Here is a 22,480-nt window from a genome sequence, read left to right on the forward strand (position 1 = left end):
ATACATGAGACTGAGAAAAATGAAAAGGAAGCTGCTCCCATAGCAACAGAGGTGTCTGTAGAATGTGGACAGATGTGTTTTCATGCAGCCTAAGGTCCAGTGCTTCAGGAAAAGCTCTGCAGACAGCATGACCAACCCGCATTGCTGAGCAAGCAGCTGTGAAAGATCAGCGTCTGCAATACCTTGTATTTAGCAAAGTAAAGCTTTTTGTCCATTCTGAAGTATTCACGTATCAAAATCACATTCCACTGTGATTTCGTTTTAAATTTCATTTATGACAGCACCTCATATACAATGTGAAGCACAAAAACCACGCAGTGTCAGAAATATGCATACCCAACAGCCTGCTCCATGACAGCTTCCAAACTACTAGATTTCAATAAGCACTGTAAACCCATGGCAGAACAAGCACGTTTGGCCAGGGACGTTGCACCAGCAAATGTGCCTTCCACAGACATCTGGTCCATACCAGGCCATGCGGAGACACCCACTGCCCAGGACCATCTGTGGCAGTGGGGCACCTTCCTGCTGGCCACGCAGCAGTTGGCACAGGGTTGGTATGACCCTTGGCAGCAGTGATGCGTCTGCTGGTATCTGCACCAGACAACCTTCTTCTAAGGGTTATAAAAGTGGGACATCCAGAACAAAGAACCTTCAAGGTTTGTCTGTGCTGTAGGCAGAATCTCAAGCTCCTCCTAATGAAGCCTTGAAAGTTAATAAAATTTAACATTTCTGAAAGAAGAGCAGCTTAGCCAGATGATTAGATCAGAATTTGAGTCCTCCCTGCAAATTTTCATTACTTTTACCTTAATCCAGCAAAGAATGACGTGACACAGTCAAGAATGAAAGCCACCAAAAGTCATCTGCTGCAATATATATTTTAATTCAAAGTGAATCTTGACAGTAATACACCATAAATTCTTATTTTGACACTCACCAAAATAGTCACCTGGAAAACCCGCTTTTTGTGACAAAGTACAGAAGGCTTGGTCACATTTAAATCACTGAGAACTAGAAAGAAATACTATCGCAAACTGTAAGAGACATTACATCCATAAAAAATTTTCCCAGTCCTCATATTGTAATATTGCACAGTGCAATTGCTACATGGCAAACTAGTGTAGCATAGAAACCCAAAGCAAAAAAAAGCCACAAGTCTACAAATTGTTAAACAGTAACAGTTCAAACTTATTAATCAAGTCTCTAGCACTGGGTATTTCTAGAACAAGTCTTCCTACAGCTTGCAGTGTGTGATTTAACTTTTACTTAACACAAACCAAGTTAATTAGCAGTAAAAAACAGAAACTTTAAAAATTAACACAAAAAAAGTTAATACAGTAGCATATCTGACCAATAAAACACCCTGAAGTTAAAAACCGAACACAAGAAATTCATATAAATCTTGCAAATTAAATTAATATGCAATTCCAGAGTCATGCAGTGTTTTATTTAAAAAAGGCATTAGAAGGGTAAGGTGTAGAACTGCTTCCCAGAGGATGGCTTTTTTCCACAGAAAAGGCCCTCACCCTGAAAGCTGCTTCAGTTTTCTGTTCTGCAGACGGGCCCTGGACCCTTGCAGAGTGACAGGGCTCTGTGCTCTCAGAGTGTACTGCAGGGTGGGGGAAATCACCCCCTTACACTGAATTTAAGCTGTGATGGGATCCCAAATAGTTCCTTCTTTGAAACGCAGACATTTCTAAAATGACAATACATCAGAAGAGCAGCAGATGGAATTTGGGGCACATTTACAGCAACTTTGTACTGCGTACACAAGGATTCTGTTGTGATATACAGATAATTGTGTCAATTTAACAATCACATTAGCTAAAAACCTTAAGCACAGTAAAAAGAACGTACAGTAAATACATCAGACCAATGAAAATCCCCATGGCCCCAGAAAAAAAATGCAGTCTTTTTTTTTTTTTTTGTAATCACAATACAAAATTCATTTACTCCTTTTGCATTGGTGCTTCTTGGTGTGTCCACTGCCTGCAATGGAGCGAGCACCAGAATCACGCCACTTCCCAACATAAGGGAGTGAACAGAAAACTATCTGCTGGACCACACAGCACAGGTTTGAAGTGATAAGGTGGACATCCAATTTGAGCATTTTCTTGACTCCTATATTTAGGCTTTCTATATGTGTTGATAAAATTTCAGATTCATCAGGATACTCCTAGTTGCTAATGTATACTTTATATACACACACTTGTACAAAATGCATAGACTTGATTACTAAAAACACTGAAACTTTAGGGAAAAGTTAGGTTTCTTGATTTTCAGTGTGATTAAAAATGTACTGCTGGTATTTTTATTATTTTTTTATGATCTAATACTGTTGTATTTTAGTTATTACTTAAAAAATAAATCAGATGTAGGCACATTTATTTCATTCAGACATTCATTAAATAAAACACTGCTTGCATTAGTGGAGTAAAGAAAAAGATTACCAGTTATTAGCTTATTGACAGAGTTAAACTCAAATGCTTTTCACTCTTATTCCAGTCAACATCACAAGGATTGTATTCCAGATTTTGTTTTAAAAAAAGTTAAGTCAAGCCTGCAAGATGCAGCTTCTGAAGTGTCTACACAATGCCAATATGAAAACATAAAAAAATTAAGTTACATCAATACATCCACTTATATGCAGTGATGAGCTCAAAGTTAATGGAGATAAAATACTGATGCAAATAACACACCCAAAAAAACATATGCAATCATCTTCCATCATTTACAGTATAGTAGTTACGACACTTCAAACATGAAAACAAAATAAAATAAAAAACAAAACCCAAACCCCAGCTTCTATTTCATGTAATTAGACTTGTACAGAAATTAGAAGGCTAAGAAAGAACTAATTAATCACCTAATTTCACAGCTATCTGAAGTGGCAATCTTTATATAGCAGCTTATCTATGATACATTCAAGATAAATGATACAATTTATTACTTGCCCATAAGCTAAAACACAGCCTCAGCTTAATACCTTCTGTAAATCCCATCTCTACACTACAGGATACTTGAGGTCTATGAAAAAGTAGCTACCTTTTATAGGAAATGGATGATTAAGTCTTTGGTGCTGCAAAAGCAACTTCATTTGAACAAAACAAAAAGAAAAAAAAATAAAAAAAAAAAACAAACTGAAAAGACACACTTCCTAAGGAAAAAAGTAATGCAAAAAGCATGTAAGTGACGTCCCTGACGGAATGTATTAAATAAGCAAACACCCGCAGCAGGCTAAAACAAATACCATCATGTCAAAAGACTAAAATCTCTCCCATGCATAAATGATTGCACACAAAGAACTCACATCTTTTCAAGCTTCAATAGTAAATATTCTGCTACTAATTATTAAATACTGCATGGTTTGCTCAAGCTAAGATGAAATCACATCATGGATCAATGAGCACTTGGCTTTTCCTTTCCTTAGCTAGTCAGTCATGCCTACCGCACCTCTAAATGATTTATTATATCCAATTAGACAAACACTTTTAAAATAAACTACTTGGGCTGTATTGCAATTCCATTTACCAGTATGAAATACTGTGTTGTGTGTCACTACTCAATAGCTACTGAATCAATTTTTCTTAAGCACTACTAAAGGCTTGTCTTGAAGCTAGATCATTCGAGGGGGTGGGGGGCAATTAAAAGACAGCAAAATTCAGCTACAGCAAAACATGCTGCCTTCTTAGTAAGGAAAACACACCCAATACTAAAATCAGACCACACAAAACCCAAAGAATGAGCATTACGCTACCAAAAAATCAGCAGATCTGAATTTTTAAGTGCTGCAGTCCTCAACATTTCTACGTAAGTAATAACAATAACAACCTCAAATATTTAAGGCACTATGTGTGGGAACAGTTTACAATGCAGCTGAGATTATTAGGACAACAACATTTAAGAGCAATGTTTAGGCTTTTTTTTTTTCACCCATGCAAAAGACACATGCAATGTGAAAAACAGCTCAACTCTTAGATAAGTGACTTGACATTTAAACACCAAGATACGCGATACAAACAAGTTACTTCTACACTGTACTGCTGACACATGTGCATCTGTTGCTCTGGTTCTGTACACTGAATGGCTTCCCAAATGTAGACGTGTCTTGCACTAGTTAGAAGGCAATTTTATAAAAAATAGCAGGAGCAAAACCAAGGTTTCTGCTCCCATAAGTCACCTGTCTAAAGTTACTATATAAGAAGATAACATGACCAACGACAAGTTATACCAAATGTGCAAAACACATTAAAAGTGAGTTTTTTAAAGCTCAGAGTTGTTTAAATTGCACCCAAGTCTACATGATTAAAAAAGAAAAATCCTGTTGTGCCATGGCTAATATGTAATAAATATCATGTTTCTTCTTAAATCAAACTTCCAAATCATTGAGCTTCCTCAACAGATTGTATTTGAGTTCTCACATAAAAGGATACTGGCTGAGTTTTGTTGGACTCAGTGGAAATCCTGTGTAAGCAGGTGATGCTGCAATATATGAATGTGGTGGGAAAACTGGTTTGTACTGAGTCTGATGAATGGTTGGGGAAGGTAAGAGACGGGGATTTATGCCAACTGGAACCTGTTGTATTATACCACTGGGATGAGTTATGTTGTACGTTGGGTGTTGTAACAAAGGTCTTGAGGTACATGGCGAGGCAAGGAGGTGGGCAACGGGTGCAGCAGTACTAAGGGGTGCTGGCGACAGGTATGGGAGAAGAGCAGGCTGTCCTCCAAGGTGGGGACCTCCAGAGAGGTGAGCATGCACAGCAGCGTGGTTTGGACTTCCCTGAGGAAGGGAGAATGTGTGGCCGGCGACACTGGCCGGGATGTAAGCCTGCTGCCTCCAATGACCGTAGTTCCCGTTCCACTCCTGCGGCCCAGATCCAAAGTGCTGAACCTGTCCACACAGAGAAATGAGCAGGTGTTAATGTTTCTAAGTCTAAAGGAAGCTTGAAAAAACTGAAGAATGCACTAAAACTAATTAACTTAAAATCAAGAAGAAAACAGAGACAGGAATAATTAAAGGCTTAAACAAACAAAATAAAATTTATTAGCTATTTAGATAGTAGCACAGACGAAATCTGACAATAAGAGATGGTGAACAGAACACAAGTTATTGTAATGCTCTTGCAAAAAAAAAAAAGGAGAAGAAAAAAGGAAGATAAAATGCCATGCTGGGCTGTTTTAACAGAAATACCATGTATCACATGAGCAAGGTGCTTATTCCACTCTACCCAGCACTGGCTTGGCATCAATTGGAAGTACTGCATTCAGTTTGGGCACCATAATGAGGCACAAAGAGGACAAATAGGAGAGAAATTTTAGAGGAGAGCAGAAAAAATAATAAACGGATTGAACACATCTGAGACAACTAGGCAAACAGAAGTCTAGGGCTGTGATCACAGGAAGATGTGACAATCAGTAACAGTTACAAAGAGAAAGACTAAAAATCAATTACTCCCTTTAAATGCTGCAGACTTCAAACTACACAGGGCATCTACCAAAGAAGGAAGGATCAGCATAAATTTCTGTAATGAAAATAATGTTCTACGCTTTCTGCCAAGAAGCCAAGGAGCTGCTGTCATTGAAAAGATTAAAAATTAATACTATGCTGATCACATTAAGGTTTGCTTAGAATTAATTAAACCAATCCTTCTGCATTATCACGCAAAAGGGGAGATCATGTCACCCACCCAAATGTTTCTTTCAGTCTAAACTATTCAAGTTATTATTGGTAAATCCTCTTATCTCCCTATAGCATGCTTGTTTTTAGTATTTAACTTACAATTTCATATTCACAGTTACTCTGCAAGGCTTTGACAAACAGCTCTTATATTAAATGTACCTCCAGATACCTAAACAAAAGCTCAGTGCAGCTACAGTTCAAAATTAATTAATTAAAGGTGACTTCAACTTCAGTTCTCAGTCATAGCAGACACATTTATTATGTTGTTGGGAAATGACAAAAGTAGCTTTTAAATTAATTTGGCTGTCTTCCAACACTGGATTGAACTACAATCACAACTTCTCTCTTCCCCCCAGTCCTCCTCCACAGCTTCACTACCTGGCAGTAAAGGTAAGAAACAGGTTAGCTAAGCTCTGTTCTATCTCTGGATACTCAAACTACAAGCATTCTCATGCACACTACTAATAGAACAAGAGTGAACAGAGATGCAGTTTTTAAATGTGTGCTATTGGGCATTTTATTGTTTGTATGTAGGAGAAAAAAATATTAAAGTATTTTTTACTTTGTCTCATGCTTTGACTTTATATAGGCATTACTAGTTTTCCCAGTGTAGCTTTTCTATCATTTAAAAAAATAAAGTCAGCTGCTTTAAGAAAATGACCAAGAGTGAAAGATACTTATGACTTGCCCAGTAAGTTGAAATCCATTTTTCAAGATTTGAACACTTCCGTAATCAAGTTGTTGAAAACCTGCAGTTACCATCAACAGCAATTGAAATTGTAAGCATTCAGCATGTTTGGATCCTCAAGACAGAAAAAGTACTTCTTAGAAGTGAGTAAGTATACGTACCTGACTGAAGTTCACCTGTTGCTGATGGAACGCTGATGCCAGTTTTTGCTGACGGTTTCCTACAATAGAAGAATGGTTTATTCTTCCCAGGACAGATCGACCCTTTTTCAGTGGCTGGCACGGAGCATCTTCCAATATATAAAATGAATAATGTTATGATTTCGTTGTCACTATTGTTTTTCAACAAAAGTTACAGAAAGTTTCATTTGTTTCAGCATACAGGGAGAAATAATAAAATAATACACTAATTAAAGTCAAAACCCAACACAATTTAGAAGTGTTTATTACAGATTACCAGACAGATGAGTAGGTCAAAATCTCCACATATACGGCTATTGAATAAATGTTCAAATTTCTATTCTTATCGACTGGTCTAGAAAGAAAAAAAAAAAACACACACCTGGACTAACTTACCTGTATTCACCATCTGTTCATCAAGGTGTAACCTGTTTTGAAGTCTCATTGGTGGTACCACTAATGTGCAAACAGCCGATTTGCTTTCAGGCTTAACAGATGCTCTTGTGTCTTTATTTTTATTGGTATTAGCTATGAAGCCATTTTCCACAAATGGGCTGTCATGTCCTGAAGAGTCTGAAGTTGGGGAACCATCTACTGTATCACAGCCACTCTCTTGCTCGTCATCTGACATACTGTCCAGAAATCAAAGCATTGCATTGAAATGACACATTTTTATAACACAGATGCATTTTATGTAATTATTGCAGTAAGCGTATAGAAATGAAGCTACTGCAAGGTGGATAAAAAAGGTTATATTTTAATTATACAAGCATGGATATTCAGATGGTAGTTCAACATTTAAGCTATACTACACAAGGGTTATAAGGAGAAAACTTCTCCACATTTAGGTGCATAACCCAACTTGTAACCACTCTGTAAATTATTTTTTAAATAAACCCCTGAATTCTACATTTTTAGGAAAAATAAAAGATTGAAGATAATTTAATTTCTTCCCAAATCAAAACATATTTTTTTATGTCTCTTGATGGTTATTATGCTAGATGGTTATTATACTGATCTAATTTCCTTCTAGAAACCAGCCACATCACAGAGTCTGTGAAAAGCTGTCCCAAGGGCCCCTGAGAGCCAGGAAGAGAGATAACGTGCTGAGGAAGCAATCTGCATGGTGAAAGGCAGCCCCCTCTCATCTGCAGATCAACCACCAGCAGCCACGCTAGACCGTATCTACTGAAAAATAACCCTTTCTGAAGCTCCTCCAAAGAGCACAGCCTGGCATGACTGACAGATTCTTTGTCACAGGTTTAGCTGAAGGAGACAAACACAACCCCCTCTGTCTACACAGTCTATGACAGCACTTGTGGTCTTTGGAATCCATCCTGGTCAAGTGGTGCAAAATCACTCAACTCCACCACTGCTTTTACCAAGGCAGCTGGAAGACAAAGAGGTGAAGAAACCAACTCATAGTAACAGCCTTTGCTAACATTTAATGAGCTCCATGCTTCTATCAGAAAAGAAAGGGCTGAGAAGAAGTTAAATGTCAGCTGCCAGAAGTGAAACCAAAGTTCAGCCAGTGGAACCAGAATCAAACACCTATTAGGTAACAATGAGGTATACTTCCAGAAAATATATTAATCTCATGTATGTATTATCACACAAGTAAAAGGGTACATCACAGATGCATCTCTATCAGCAACAGCAAAGAAGATTAACTAGTCTTCATCTGAGATTGTGCCAGGTATGGATTATACAGAAAGCAAGAAAATTGAGCTAACATGAACAGTATGTGTTGAAAAATAAGTAAGTGTAGGACCTAAACAAAGTTCCTGGTTAAAATTTAACCACCTGAACAGAAATTCTTCAAATGCTTCTAGTTATTTTCTTGTTTTACAGTCAGAAATGACAAATGCTTGAATATAGGACCAGGGAAATATAACTGGTTTAGTTCACCTAGAGAACTCTGGCAACTTTTAATTTCAGTATCTTCAAAGTTCCAGAAATCACAGAAATTTGTTTGGGATTATCTTCTACATCGAGCCACCATGCCAAAACGAAAAACCTATCCACATGCTCTATTACTATACTTCAGTTATCGGAGCTAGCTGGATGAGTTGGATCAGTTTAGTAACCTTACAGAAAGCTAACCCACCCCTAACCTGTGACTGGATTAAGCATAACACAAAGCTGCATCTTGAGTAAACAGAACCTTTCCTTAGTCCTAGCACTCATCAGACTATACATGCTATCTCCTCTTAATACACCTTCCAAGCCCTCAACAGTACAGAGAACAACCTACTACACCTTTTAGTGTATTCAGTGTCCAACACTGCAGAGATTTGTTCACCCAAGATTTCAGGCCTTACAAAACATCAAATGGATTCCAAAGTGGTTCATGCACAAGCTGTTTGTTTGTTTTTCTTCTGAGGGGAGAAGATTGCATTTATATAAAAAGAATCATTGTTATATGTAAATTATCCATTAAAAGCATCATTAACTCAGGCTGTCCAAAATTTCAAACACATAAAACTGCCTGTACAGAGTTCCATTCCCTCACCAACACATGCGGTGATAAAAATCTTTAGTTAAACAAAATGGTTTTCCATTAAGACTCCAATCTTACTCATTTTGCAAAATGAAACTGCTCTGAGTTTGAATCACTCTCTTCTATACAGTAAACTATTCTACAGAAAATGGGAAGTGAACTGAAAAATAAAAATGAAAGACCTGGTCACATTCATGGCACCTACAGGTTGCTTGAAGAAAATTAATTGTATCTCCAGCTCACAGTATTTCTATGTAATACTGGATAAATCATATTAAGCCAAACCTTTTGTCAATACCAGCAACTAGAGATATCAAATATCTCTTGGTTCGCAAACTCATACCTAGGAATCCGATTTGTAGAAGTGCCACAAGTGGCTACAATTAAAATTTTAGCATATTAGCACCAGAAGGACAGGGACTAAAATGAGATGGAAACCCATCTGCAGGTGCCAGAATATACCAAGTCAGTAGCAACTTCTGACTGAATCAGAGGTTAAGAGTATCACACAGACAGATGCTTTAGTGTCAAGTTCTCAGGTACTGGAGAAAAAAATGCCACAAAATAGTTCAGATTCATGTTTAATGTTTCTCTAAGAGTGAATTTTGAATAATGTAGAAAAACGAAGGCTCAAGTTAGATGTCAGATATTTTAAAGCTGCTCATATGAGCAGTGTTCACATAAGTGATGCTTATGGCTAGCAAAAGAAAAAAAGACATCAATGTCATTAAAGATTACAAGATATACAATGGGACAACAAGGGGGTGCAAAAATTAAAGATGTTCTGGTAACTTCAAATCTGTCACCACCCCACTTTGGCTTACTTAATTTTGCAACCATAGAAGATTTTTGTTCTAAAGGAAGCTGCATGCAAGATGCTTATGTTTTCTGTATAAACATCATTCATTCAGTATTCTGAAAAGCTCCAACGTAGCAATACAGATCTGTGAGAAACAATACAAGCACAGTCTACTCTGTTCAACTGTAGGCCAATAGATTAATTTTTAAATACATCATTCAGCCTCACCAGATGGCAATGTAACAAAAACCTCTTGCTTTTTTTTTTCTACTTTTAGCATAAGCTGAGTCTGCTTTATATTGGACCTTTGTTTATTGAAAGGGGCACAATGTTTTACCTGTTGGATCTCTTGCAAGGAGATGGACTAGACTGCTCAGAGGAGCTGGTACTCAGAGTGCTGTCAGGACTGCTGAGAGAACACACGCGGTCAATGTTGAGGGTGTTCTGGCAGGCTTCGCAGTCGAGGCTGCCTTTACACCTGCCACACAAAAAGAAAGTGAGCACACATCCCAATTCTCATTTGTTCTTTCCAATGCCATTGACTTAGGTGTAATTATGGAATAAAAAAGGGGCCAACTAGTAGAAAAGATCTCTGAAACGCAAATTAATATCCAATTCCTTTTGTCTTTTATATCCAAAACAGATTTTAAACCTTTTTAGTGTTCTCTGGAAATTCCAGGCTAAACATTTATTTTTTGAAACTTATTAAATGAACAAGTTTTTCACTGAACCAATATTAAAAAAAATACATTAAAGTTTTTACAACTTGCTTCAGAGCAAGTTCAGTGCTCTGAAACATTTGACAAAGTTTAGGTTTAAAATACGTGTTCCTCCAGTTCAGAATCATTACAAGCAAAAATAAAGTTAAACAAACATTAAACTTTTAAGCCCTCACTGAAAATGATACATGCTCCTTTGATAACTTTGTGAAAGAAAACTCCTTTGGGGGACCACAGTCAGCATCTCCTTTTACACCCAAATGCACACCTTTTCACACTGCTAGACAAGTATTTTTTACTCACATATATGTTATATTATATACTGGATGCTACTGCTAGAATGCCACCATTCATTATACAAAGCTGTAAGACTAGCCTCCAACAAATAAATTGGGTATGACAGTATTAAGATGAAAAAGCATGCTGGGCCTGAAAGTATTCTGGTTTGAAAATGCCTAACATGCACAGATTAAAGATGCAGACTTCTGAAAGAATTTTTCCTTTTCAAATAATATACTGCTACAGAGTTACGTTCTTAGTGAAATTTGATTGGATGTGCACTGTCTTTTTTGAGTGCAGCCAGTAAATGCAGTACCTATGCTAAGACAGTTATATTTAAGGAGCACCTTAATAAAGGTACACGTAGATTCTTACTCTGTCAGTGAATGCGCTCGTCCTATGTCATCGTCATCTGTGTCACTGCTGATGGTGATCACACTGACTGCTGGGCTGGGGGAGCTGGCAATTAAGATAGCCTGGCGCTGTTGCGTTGCAAGTGGTGAACCAGGATCCAGCCTGACCGATGCTTCACAACAGTTACTTTCCTGTCCTTCCGAGTTAAGATTGTCCTGTGCTTCTATACAATTTATTGTCTTTACAGCCTTCAGGTTAAGTATCTTTGGAGCTATAAAGGTTGAATTTTGGATATTGGTATTCTGTAACACGTTGCTCCTGTGAAGAAAACACACCATTTGACATTCAGTGAATTTGTAGCAACAGACCTGAAAACTGCCAGATTTCCCGCAGAGATTCTCCCTGAAAACAAAAGCAAGGATTTCATCTAAAGGCTACCAGCTTAATACAAGACTGCTGATACTGTCCTTTGTTACCCATGCTTTCCCCTTTACCAAGCATCCCCCACCTTTGCAAATACTCTGTATAGCAGTGGGACGTATTTTCTTTAGCAAGCAGCTGAAGAATTTTTGGCTACCAGTAAAACTATCCTTAAGATGATTGTAAGATATACAGCAACCCTGATATACAGTATCTCTTTTTTATTTTCAGTTGTCTAAACCTGATATATCTTTATCCACACAGGCTTAGGAATATCTCATCACAGCTACTTCAGTATATTCTTATACCTTCCCAAAGGCTATGAAGACAACTTTGCACATGCTATTTAAGAGGAGCTAAAACTTCTTACTATTTCAAGTATCTTTCCACTTAGTCTGTATTATCAAAAGAACACTGAAAATACTGGGCAGAAAGGGCAAATTTTCCCAAAAGACTGCTTAAATAAAACTGCTTCTAACAAACACGCCACCATTACAGGCTATCTGGTGCTGAAGAGCAGTGACAGCACCATCTATGAATGTTAGAAACATCTACCAACCTGTTCTGACAGAGTCTGTTCCTCTTGGTAGCAGCAGGCTGAGGCCAGACAACGTGTGCAATGCCCACACTAATTGGCTGAGGGGCAAACAAGGTTATCTGGTGTGTTAGAAGAGGCTGGGGTATCACTGAACTGTAATGGGTGCCCTGGGTAATAATCTTCCTGAGGAGAAGCAAAGGAAGAACCCATTTGCATCAGGAGCCACAGATCTTGTTAAATCAAAGCCATTAAGGTGTTGCACACAAATATGTGGCTTACCCCCAGTCTCCAAGCCTCTGTGGGCCAGCCACAGGATCAGAGGTCAGAGATGTAGCAGGAGCTGCCACCGGCACTACTTGCTGCCATGCAGGAACCAGTATTTGCTGGGTATGATTTGACCAAGTCTGCTGGAAGCAGAAAATATTTCATGACATGGGGAACGGCTGAATTTACATTAGCTGTTTGTAGCTCAGCACAAAACAGAAAAGGGGCTGCAACAGAAACTGACAGGGCAAAAATATCTGCTAACTGATAATAAGATTTTTACTTGAAAACAAGCCAACCTGAGAAAGGATTCCTGCTCGAATCTGGAGTGGCTGAACTGCATGGGCTTGGGTCACCAACGGAACTGAGTTATCCACCCTCAGGGAGAAACTGGTGGGTTTACTATGGTTTGTAGGAATTCCTATCAGAGAGAAAAACACATACCCCAGTTTTCATCAGAACACCAGTCTTGCATGTATTTTTTGAGCAAAATGCAAACACAAAGGATAATTTTATAACCTATTTTTTAATGTGTTTACAATCTGATTCCACAGTTTAAGACTTCTGAGCCAAGTAAGTCAACACCTAAAAGATCTGTGTGCCATTACTTACCTGCACAAGCCTTCGATGCCGTAATTGGCATCATTTGATGCTGCCAATAGCTATTTGTTTGGAAACATACATGTCATTGGAATGACTTTGGCAGAAAGTTCTGCAGAGCTAGGTGCTTACTTTTGATCACAGAGGTTACATTAAAAGAGTCAGAAAGGAAGCAGAAAGTAAGCAGAACTGAATTTCAATGCTTCTCACAAGTGACTATTGAACATCTCATGCTCTGTATTTCCAGCTAGCTGAAACACATTCCTCTCTGCTTTTATAGCTAGCAATGCCATGCATTAGATGCCTCTATTTGTTACTATCCCTTTTGTGGGAAACAATATAAACCTTTATGTGTATACCATCAAATATTTGCAGTAAAATCCATAAATCTATTCCTCTCTTCATCAAAATAATGCAAACCATAGCACTGTTAGAATATTACCACAAAAGCATAATAGTAAATAGATGCATTTCATGCTTTGTATATATTTCATTATTGTCACAGGAAACTAACAGATGTATAGGAACACTGCAATTTTTTACATAATAATGTTAAAATGAAAATTTTTCTACAGATACTACAACAGAATAGTTATGCTAGGAAAAAAAAATACTGTCTGGGCAAATATACTGATTTCACATCTTCTAAGTGCACTTTGTCTCTAGTGTTTTAGTCAAAGACTTAGCAACGGGTGTTTGGAGGCAACTACTAAAGAACTATTAAACTAAAGCTTGAAAGTGTTTTAGTTTTGTTTTATATCTTTACAATAAAAGATGAACGAAAATCTTCATCTGATGCAATTCTCTCAAGTCATAACACAATACTAAGTTATGACAATGCAGACAAAGCTTTTAATTTTGAAATACTGCTGATTAATATTTTCCACATAGCCCTCTAGAAGAGCAACATCTTCACTCTGGCAGAAGTAGTGAGCTTTAGCACTTCAGATATTCAACAGAGCAGCCAAGCAGAGAAACCTTGAAGCAGTGCCAGATACCATTAATAACCCTTTCCCTCCGTGCCAGTAACTCATCACCTATGTGATGGCCACAACATATTCCCTTCATTCAAGATGTAGCAGAATTTAAATTTGTAAGTTTACTGTCATACTAAGAATACAGTATATAGATACAGTATTTCTCTGTACTGTTCCCTTTTCCATAATCACTTTATTCATCTGGGCATAAAGAAAACAGTAGTTTTTTTTTAAATTATGCACTATGTCATTGTCTAAAGCATGTATACAATTTAAATAAGAAATCATTTAGCCACACTAAGAGCTCAGCAAGAAATCTGTCTGGAGCTATGCATTTAGTTCACACAGCCTCTGACACCGCACGGTGACTGCTTGGAGCTTTCACGAGTTTCTGAAACCCAAGATAGATGCAGCAGCCACAAATAACATTACTGAGAAAGTCTGCTGTATCTGTCTTTATCTAAAAAGATAAGAGACTTCCTGGGCTCTAAGTTTAGGTTGAAAGTGTTCTGGCATTTTGTCTGGTTTTGTTTGTTGTCAATCCCCCTTATAAAAAGACAAAACAAGTGTTGCTTGATACATTCTGAGATCTACATGAAGTTTTAAAGATTCCTCAAAAAAATCAAGACCTATGTTTGCATTACACAAATATATTTGTTTAGGGAAACAGAGGGCAACTGTATTACCATATGTCCTTCTAGAGATGCTTATGCTTATTTGAATGTTTTCTGAACTGGGGAAATACTTTTGTGCTAGCATTTTCACCTCATAGTCTTCCAAATGGCTCTAAGAATTGAATTCTCAGCCAATTATTTCTTACAACAAATACACAATTGTATGCTTAAATCAACCTTACCCTTAGTAATACAGGAGAGTTCAGCCAAGTTGCCCTTTCCTCCTCACAGCACAATGCAAGGAAAATTCTCAAAGATTCAGTGATGTGTTTTTCAGACATGAGAGGCCTGTGGCAGCTCTATCAAGCTGTCCCGGTTCATCATAACCATAGCACAGTAAACATGACACTGTTTACACTGGGCACCTCTGCCCTTAAAAGAAGTCCCACATTTCCTGATGTTTTCTTAAACATTCACAGTCCAATAAAAACTCCCAACTTTATTGTCCAGATTTGTCATGAGAAGTGTTATAAAAAAAAAAACAAATCAACACAACACTGACATTCCCTTTATTTTTCTTGTTTCCTCTCAAATTTTATTTCAGAATACCCTCACTGTTTTTGCTTCAGCTTTTACAGTGTGTTCCTCTACTTTAACCAAGATATGTATACACACATATATGTGTGTGTGTATGTGTGTGTGTGGTATATGAAGATGGACTCTGGATTGCTTAACTAATTTTCTGCAGAGGCTGGTTTGCTCTTTCTTTCAGAAAGGTGCAGTGTATCTGGACCTGACTTACATGTTTTTTTTATCATAAAATTAAATTATTTTAAATATATAACTTAAGTGGATATAACAGAAAACTCAAATACTGCTAACAGAGAGACAGTGACGCTTGTATTTTAGGAACTGTAAGAATTACAGTTAAACATACCTTGAATAGTTGAAGGACATATAATCAATGCCTGTTGGAAAACATCACTGCAACCAAACTGAGCAGTACCTGCCTGCAGCGGTATCCCTTGGTGCAAAACTGAATGAGTAGATGCAGTTAATGCCTATGGGAACAGATGCAATACAGGCAACATCATTACTGTGAAGCGAAATCTCTCACATACTTGTCCCACCAGCTTATATAATAAACAAATAAAATTACTTCTACGAAGATTTCGGACATTTCACAGGCAGTAATGCCGTTTGGCCACCTGAGGGCACTGCAGTACAGCACTGCTTTGCCATGGCCGTTTGCGACTGACTTTGAAACATTCTAAACGGTTTAAGAAAACACAAGGAAAAAGTCGAGTACAGTATTTTTTCAATTAACAGGCACATTTGTTTTTAAATTATGAAATTAAGTAGAGAAACTGCCTTAACTATAAAAAACAGAAATAAATAAGTGCTTTTACCTGACTTCTCAGTGGACCAATTTTGGTGAAGCTTGCAGTTAGGTTAGCTGCACTGCCTGAGGCAACTGGTCTCATAAGTGATGTTTTATTGCGATTACTTAAGTCATACAAATTTGATCTGCATTTGCAAATATCCATTATGTGAAAACAGGACTTCACTCTATCAAAACAAAAAAATAAAGTTGCTTAAATTAGAATTTCCTGTTGTTAAATGTATAGAACAATTCCCTGAAATGGGGGGAGGGGGAAATAAAATAGTTCAAAGCCCACATTTCCCATCAGACATAGAAGTAGAAAAAAAAAAAAAGAAATGTTATTATGATGTTCATGTAAAGCCTTTGTAATGCATATTTTAAAATCAGGGAAATATGTTGCTATTTCCTGCTCCTTGCATCAAACACCATTTTTTAACTGCACACAAGCAGGAAGGAGAGTAAATTAAAATGGATGGAAAGCTCTTTCCTTCAGTGACATGCCTGAACTTCAGGAAATCCAGACTGAAATGCACAATTCCATAACTGCAAGAAAACTTTCAATATATTCCACATGAACCCATGCACAGAAGGTGGTATCTAAGGCATTCACCTCAAGAGGAAGTCCATATCCCTAACTCTCACTGACAGACAGAAACTAATGCTCTTCACGTTGCCAAAAATCAAGCCCAGGTTTCTGCAGTGTTGGAACTGGAACAACCAGGCATAAAAATGATAACTCAGACATCTACTGCTCTGAATGCTACTTGTCAGAAAAAAACCCAAAACAGTTATTCTAACAGTTTCCTTGACCAAGTAGATGTCTTTAACACTGCAAGCACTTGAAAGAATTCTCTAAGATGCTACAAAAATGACAAAAGATTTTTCACTCTGACAGCACAGGAAACAACACTATTGTACACGCGAATCACTACAACAGAGATTTAGAGTAATTTTTTTTGTGTTACATACTGGTTGCTATGAGGAAAATCAAGGAGGTGCTTCATGGTAACAAAAGAATGGTTCAGGGTCTCAGCTGGAGTGATTCTTAAATCAGCGTCGATAAGCAACATTTTCTTCAACAAATTGACAAACTCCCTCCTATCTGCCTTCTCTGCCAACAGGTCACTTCCCTCCAAATCCATCACCATGTTCACCTGGCATTGAACAAAACAACCAGAGAGAAGACACACGTATCAGTTCAACTCCTGTTTTTGCTGTAGAACACTAATATTCAGTGATTTTATCACGTGGGGCATTGTGCATTTGCCATGTCATCTCAGTGCGGTTGGCTTGGAACTGATGACTTTTTTTTTTTTTTGCACAAAAACCACTCCCTTTTCACCCTCCGCAGCCAAAAAAGCCTGAAGGCTTTGTTCCAGTCTGGGACTTAGAAGTTACGTAGCAAGATTTGGGATAAAGACCTTTATATGATCTAATTTAAACTACACAGGTAATCTTCAAAAAACATCATATTCAAACATGTACTAATGCTAATCTTGAAAAGAGGTTTTATTCTCTTTTCAGGATATGGAAGAGAATGAAAAATCTACTTTTGTTATTGACTAGTTATGAAGCTAAAGATAAGTGAAAAGACAGTTGTTTGTTTAAAAATAAAAATTACTATACTGAGAATTATATTGTTAAGATGGCAGAACTAAACTGGAAATTCGATATTTAAGATAACAGACTCCATATGCGTTCTTTTTTTATCTAGTACGGCAGATAAAGCAGAAGAGAAGGTACACATTATACATGAAATTAAAGATTGCCCCATAAGGACATAAAGACAAGTAGCAATGTTTAAACACAAGCAATGACAATTAAGATCTTTATAAACAGCCCAAAGGGCTGACATAGACATTTTCCTCAGAGCAACATATACAGAGAAGAACAGATGTGACTGATGCACAATATTCTAAAAGGTGTTTATTTCAAAACTAAGATGTTTTCAAGTCATCATTCACTCCCACCCTTTGGCAAAGTAAGAATGATTTCATACTCACATGCACTATATCATCCAAACTGTTGAAAATATACTTTCTGGCCTCTTTAGACTTCATACCTGTCTCTGCCTCATGCTCTTCCAATGTCTCAAAATAGAAAAGGAAAGCAGAGTTTAGAAGTTGACAACAAAGGTCACTTGTAACTACAAAGTTACCTTTAAGTGTTGACCTAAAATATATTGTTTTGGGTGGATTTTTTTAGTTAATATTTCAGTTGTGCATTTAGATGCTGCTTTGCTAACTACTTTCATTTCCAAAATCAAAATAAAAACTTACTAAATTTCAGGTCTGACTGACCACAGTACTGGATTACAATAGATGGTTTGTGAATCATGCAGGAAGTGCTGAAAGCCTGGCAGAGCTGTTTAACAGCTCTCTTGTGAGCTTATATTTATTTATCACAAGTTTCCTACTGCTTGTATTTTACCCATTTCCTAAAACTCAGACCTTTAACTTCAAACAGCAGCAATACATCACTGTAAAAAAGAAATTAATTAAAAAACAGGCAGACTCTGATCAGTTTCTCTTTTATTTCTTTTTCTTGTTATTTTTATACTTCTATACATACACACAGTTGGTATATTTTAAATACTGAATTTGGAAACAAGAGTGAATGTAACCACCCATCAGTAATGCTGCTCAGAGGGAAGCAAGGTGTGCAGACCACCAAAACATGTATTTTATATTTTATATGCTTTCACAGTACTGCAGCTTTCTGCCAGCAAGACTGTTTTAGCAGGTCGGAAGGAAACAAGCTGCACACAGTCATGTTGTTTCTTCACCTCCTTTTTCTTCCAGAAACTGCTGATCCTGGAGCTGGTTTTGAATGAATCTTGCCAAAGCAGTTTAGGCGCCTCAGAGACAAATCTTAAAAGTGAAGTGAAAAGTAGTAACCGGGTAAGAGGCAAAACAAATCAAAACAAAGGTCATTTAGTACCTCTGGAGGGAGGAAACGTGGGCATGAGCTTGGGTTGCTGATTTTGGGAAATGGGAAAAATGGAAGAGATACAGAGCAAGGACTGACAAAACACACAGGAGATGCAGAAGGGAGCAAGAGTATTCAAGTGTATCTTGGTCTCTCTGGTTTCTCTGTTCACAAAATAATATGCAGTTTTCTGCTACCTTATACTGTTTACCTTTAATCTCCAACTAGAATATGGTGCATCTGTTTCTCTACAGAAGAATCTTGCGGTTTTCGTCCCCATGTTCAACAACTGCTCTCCCGGCAAACCTTGAGTCTGTGAAATGTAACGAATCTGAGACAGAAAGAGAAAAAAGGGAAATAATTTATCTCCGATATTGAAAATCTGATCTAGTTAAAAACTTGCCATTTCATTTAAAAATTGGCAAAATTAACCACCCTAAGAGCATCATGTTTGGACAATTACATCTTACACAGAAGAGAAACCTAACACTGGAATAGACTGGCAATAATGGAAACCAGAGCTTGTTGCAGGTCAGGATGGAGGGAGTAGGAATTCCAGCAGTCAGGGCTGAAGATGCGGAAGGAACAAGGGCTGAAGGGCTCTGGGCATGCTCCTGTGCCACATGCCCCCACAGAGGGGCTGCTGGTGTGGGCCAGCCCCTGGAAAAGGTGGAGCATGGAGGGATAAGAGAAAAAGGAAGAAAGGAAAAGAAAGAAAAAAAAAACAACAGGAGACAGCAGTAAAATACACCAAATCAGAAACTGGGAATAAGATGAATTCAATGGAAGACAGAGGACTTAAGAGCTAGGAGCACATGGGAGGAGAAAAACTCACTGGCAGTATAGAGAAAAGGTACATACAAGGCTTCTGCCAAAGAAGTGACAGAACAAAGTGGGATGGAAATAAACGCAATGCTGCCAACTTTTGGAATTTGGCATCCTCCATAAATCCCTACACAGAATCGTAAAATCAACTAGGTTGGAAAAGACCTTTAAGATTATTAAGTCCAACGTTTCCTAAGCACTGCCAAGTGCACCACTAAACCGTGTCACTGAGGGCCTCATCTATATGGGTTTTGAACATTTCCAGGAATGGGGACTCCACCACTTCCCTGGGCAGCCTGTTCCAATGCCTGACCACCCTTTTGGGGAAGAAATTTTTCCTAATATCCAGTCTAAGCCTCCCCTGGTGCAGCTTAAGGCCTCTTGTTCATCAGGGAGTACAGATAATCCCACTCTGACCAGCAATGTTTCTAGTTCATTTAGCTGTTCTCTAAGCATAATGTGTCTTAGAAATTAAAGGCAAAACAGATGATGTATTCATTCAAAAATTTGCAGTTAAGCACCTATGCCTGTTTTTAATGAGTATTAAAGACACAGCCATTTCCCACTGAGAAGTACAGCTGCTACTGCTTATAATCACAAATAATAACTAAGAACTTCCTCTCAAGAGCTAGCACTTTTGTTGCCATGTACCAGAAGGACAGGGGGAAAAGCACTACAAAGCCCTTGTCTGTTCGTTTACCCTGTGACATGCACTACATAGCAGGAGAAAAGGAATTCCTTTGGGAGCCATCTTCTACAGCTGCTATACTCACGTACACTGAGGAAATCCCTGAATCAAACTTATTTGAAGCAAATTTTGAAGACTTGCTTGAGCACAATGATGAGCCTGACTAAAGTAAGGTAATTCCTTCTGATGCAGGTTACAGCTTCTCTTCCAGAAGGACTTCTCAAATATGAGGATCAGGCAAGTTGCTAAATGAGTTATTAACTGATGCTTCCAGCAAACCTGAATGCTATATTTGTCTTTAACTAGACACCTTTTAAAGCCAATATTCAGTCATACACCAAACAGAAAATCTATGGGCATGAAGATTAACCTTAATGATGCAGTCATTTGCATGAAGTACAGCAGCATCTTGGGAGGTGGCTGCCACTGGTGACAATGCTGTTTACGTGCATTGTCTGGCAGTATCAGAGGTTGAGCCATGCTGGCCCTGGGCTTATGATGGCAAGAAACAACTGACAGAAATACAGTGTCCTAAGTACCTGGCTTGCTCAAGCTGCACAGACAAGCCAGCCAGCACTATGAAGTACGGACAGTGTGCACCATACTCAACTGCCTTCATCTCCCTGGGCTTTCTGCATGACAAGCTGGCTGCAGCTCTGCAAGGGAAAGGAGGTCTTGTCTCTACAAATGAGACTCTGTATCACTTTGAAAAAAGATCCTCATAATCATGAGACTGAGCTTTATGCTGTTACTGCACTCTGTGCAAGAGCCAGAGGCTCATAGCTGTGTAAGCCTGTTGGCACAAATTAATTAACAGTCTGGGCTGCTGCCATTATGACAAATAACAAGCTAATTTGAGGAAAGAATTGGGACACAGTCTTTTCAACCATTCAAACCCCTACTTCATCACAAGCAACTGAAGACTCGGTCCAAAGCTATGTTCTGCATCCAGAAGCATCATCTGCTTACGTGTGTGATCGTGATCAGAAGACCATGAAGTGGGCTTACAAGTCCTTCCTTTCCCACAGCAGCATCCCTTTTAACAGCTAGTTACAGCAGTACAGGGATCTAAAGTGGACGCAACCCCAGAAATCACATCTTCTGCACTCCTCCCTTCGTTTTTTTTTTTTTTAACTTGAAAGTCCAGATCTTCTCCTGCAGTTTCTTTCAAAACTAGATGCAAATAAATTTGCCAAGTTCTTGGAAATTTCTGAGACAGCATTACAGATTCCTTCCAAAAGCCACTTTTTCCTTAAAGAGCACAGTGAATTATATGGTGGTTAGTTGTTTCCTCTTTCATTCTCCATTTTAACAGCAATATGTTGCACAAAGGTCTTCTAAACACACCAAAGCATCAGCCCAAGCTTACTTCTGCAAAATACTTAATTATGTGTAAATGAAGTAAACTGAAATATGAAGTGTTACCAAAATCAATATATTCACTCACAGTGGTTTTAACAAATTAATTTTTAGAAAAGTAATCTGATCTGTAAGCACAGGGAGCCAAAACCTCACTCACTACATGAGGATCAGGATTTAACCTGAAGAACACACTGGGAGAACTGCCCCTGAACTGAATGCTGAACCAAGGATGCAACAGTTACTAAAAAGCCAACACTGTTATACCTAGGACTCCTTCACTGTGAAAATTCCAAACCAGTTGGGGACAGTCAGAATGCTGATTATGCTCCTTCCAAATGACCACATTATGACAGAAAATTAAAGACTCGCTCTTAAGTGTTCTAAATAGGAAGTGTTCTACAACTTTCTTTTTTTAAGTCATCTCATGCCAATGGTGTCAGTAGCTTAAAATTCCAACAAAACAAATTGCACAGCTTCAAGCTTTGCAATTGCATATAAACAGTATTGTTGTGAAGGTTGATTCTTGTTCCTCACAAAGTACAGGCTCTCAAATCTTTGAGCTATGTTGGACTTCCAGAAAGCTTCAGAAAGTATTCAGAACACAACTAACCCTGACATACAAACAGGCATTCAAGAGTCAGCCCCTTAGCAAATAGAAGAGAGATTATAGTGCACAGGC

At 38.0% G+C, this 22,480-nt stretch overlaps 1 protein-coding gene across 4 annotated transcripts in view; it reads right to left on the reverse strand.

The window, feature by feature from the left end:
* Positions 1–862: 862 nt before the first annotated feature.
* Positions 863–22,480, reverse strand: part of HIPK3 (homeodomain interacting protein kinase 3) — a 100,692-nt gene continuing 79,074 nt past the window's right edge. For 2 of the 4 annotated variants that reach the window (XM_031050252.2, XM_034065147.1), the window contains exons 4-16: positions 19,138–19,257; positions 18,002–18,088; positions 16,968–17,152; positions 16,024–16,183; positions 15,552–15,675; positions 12,723–12,844; positions 12,439–12,566; positions 12,181–12,342; positions 11,223–11,519; positions 10,187–10,327; positions 6,947–7,182; positions 6,533–6,660; positions 863–4,894 (exon numbers count right to left, since the gene is read on the reverse strand). In XM_031050252.2, coding sequence (XP_030906112.2) covers positions 4,418–4,894; positions 6,533–6,660; positions 6,947–7,182; positions 10,187–10,327; positions 11,223–11,519; positions 12,181–12,342; positions 12,439–12,566; positions 12,723–12,844; positions 15,552–15,675; positions 16,024–16,183; positions 16,968–17,152; positions 18,002–18,088; positions 19,138–19,257 — 2,367 coding nt within the window. In that variant the 3' untranslated portion in view covers positions 863–4,417. The remainder of the gene's footprint in view (positions 4,895–6,532; positions 6,661–6,946; positions 7,183–10,186; positions 10,328–11,222; positions 11,520–12,180; positions 12,343–12,438; positions 12,567–12,722; positions 12,845–15,551; positions 15,676–16,023; positions 16,184–16,967; positions 17,153–18,001; positions 18,089–19,137; positions 19,258–22,480) is intronic. The other 2 variants (XM_034065148.1, XM_034065149.1) reach the window with 2 other exon arrangements.

Source organism: Melopsittacus undulatus, chromosome 8, assembly GCF_012275295.1.
Source record: "Melopsittacus undulatus isolate bMelUnd1 chromosome 8, bMelUnd1.mat.Z, whole genome shotgun sequence".
NCBI lineage: Eukaryota > Metazoa > Chordata > Aves > Psittaciformes > Psittaculidae > Melopsittacus > Melopsittacus undulatus.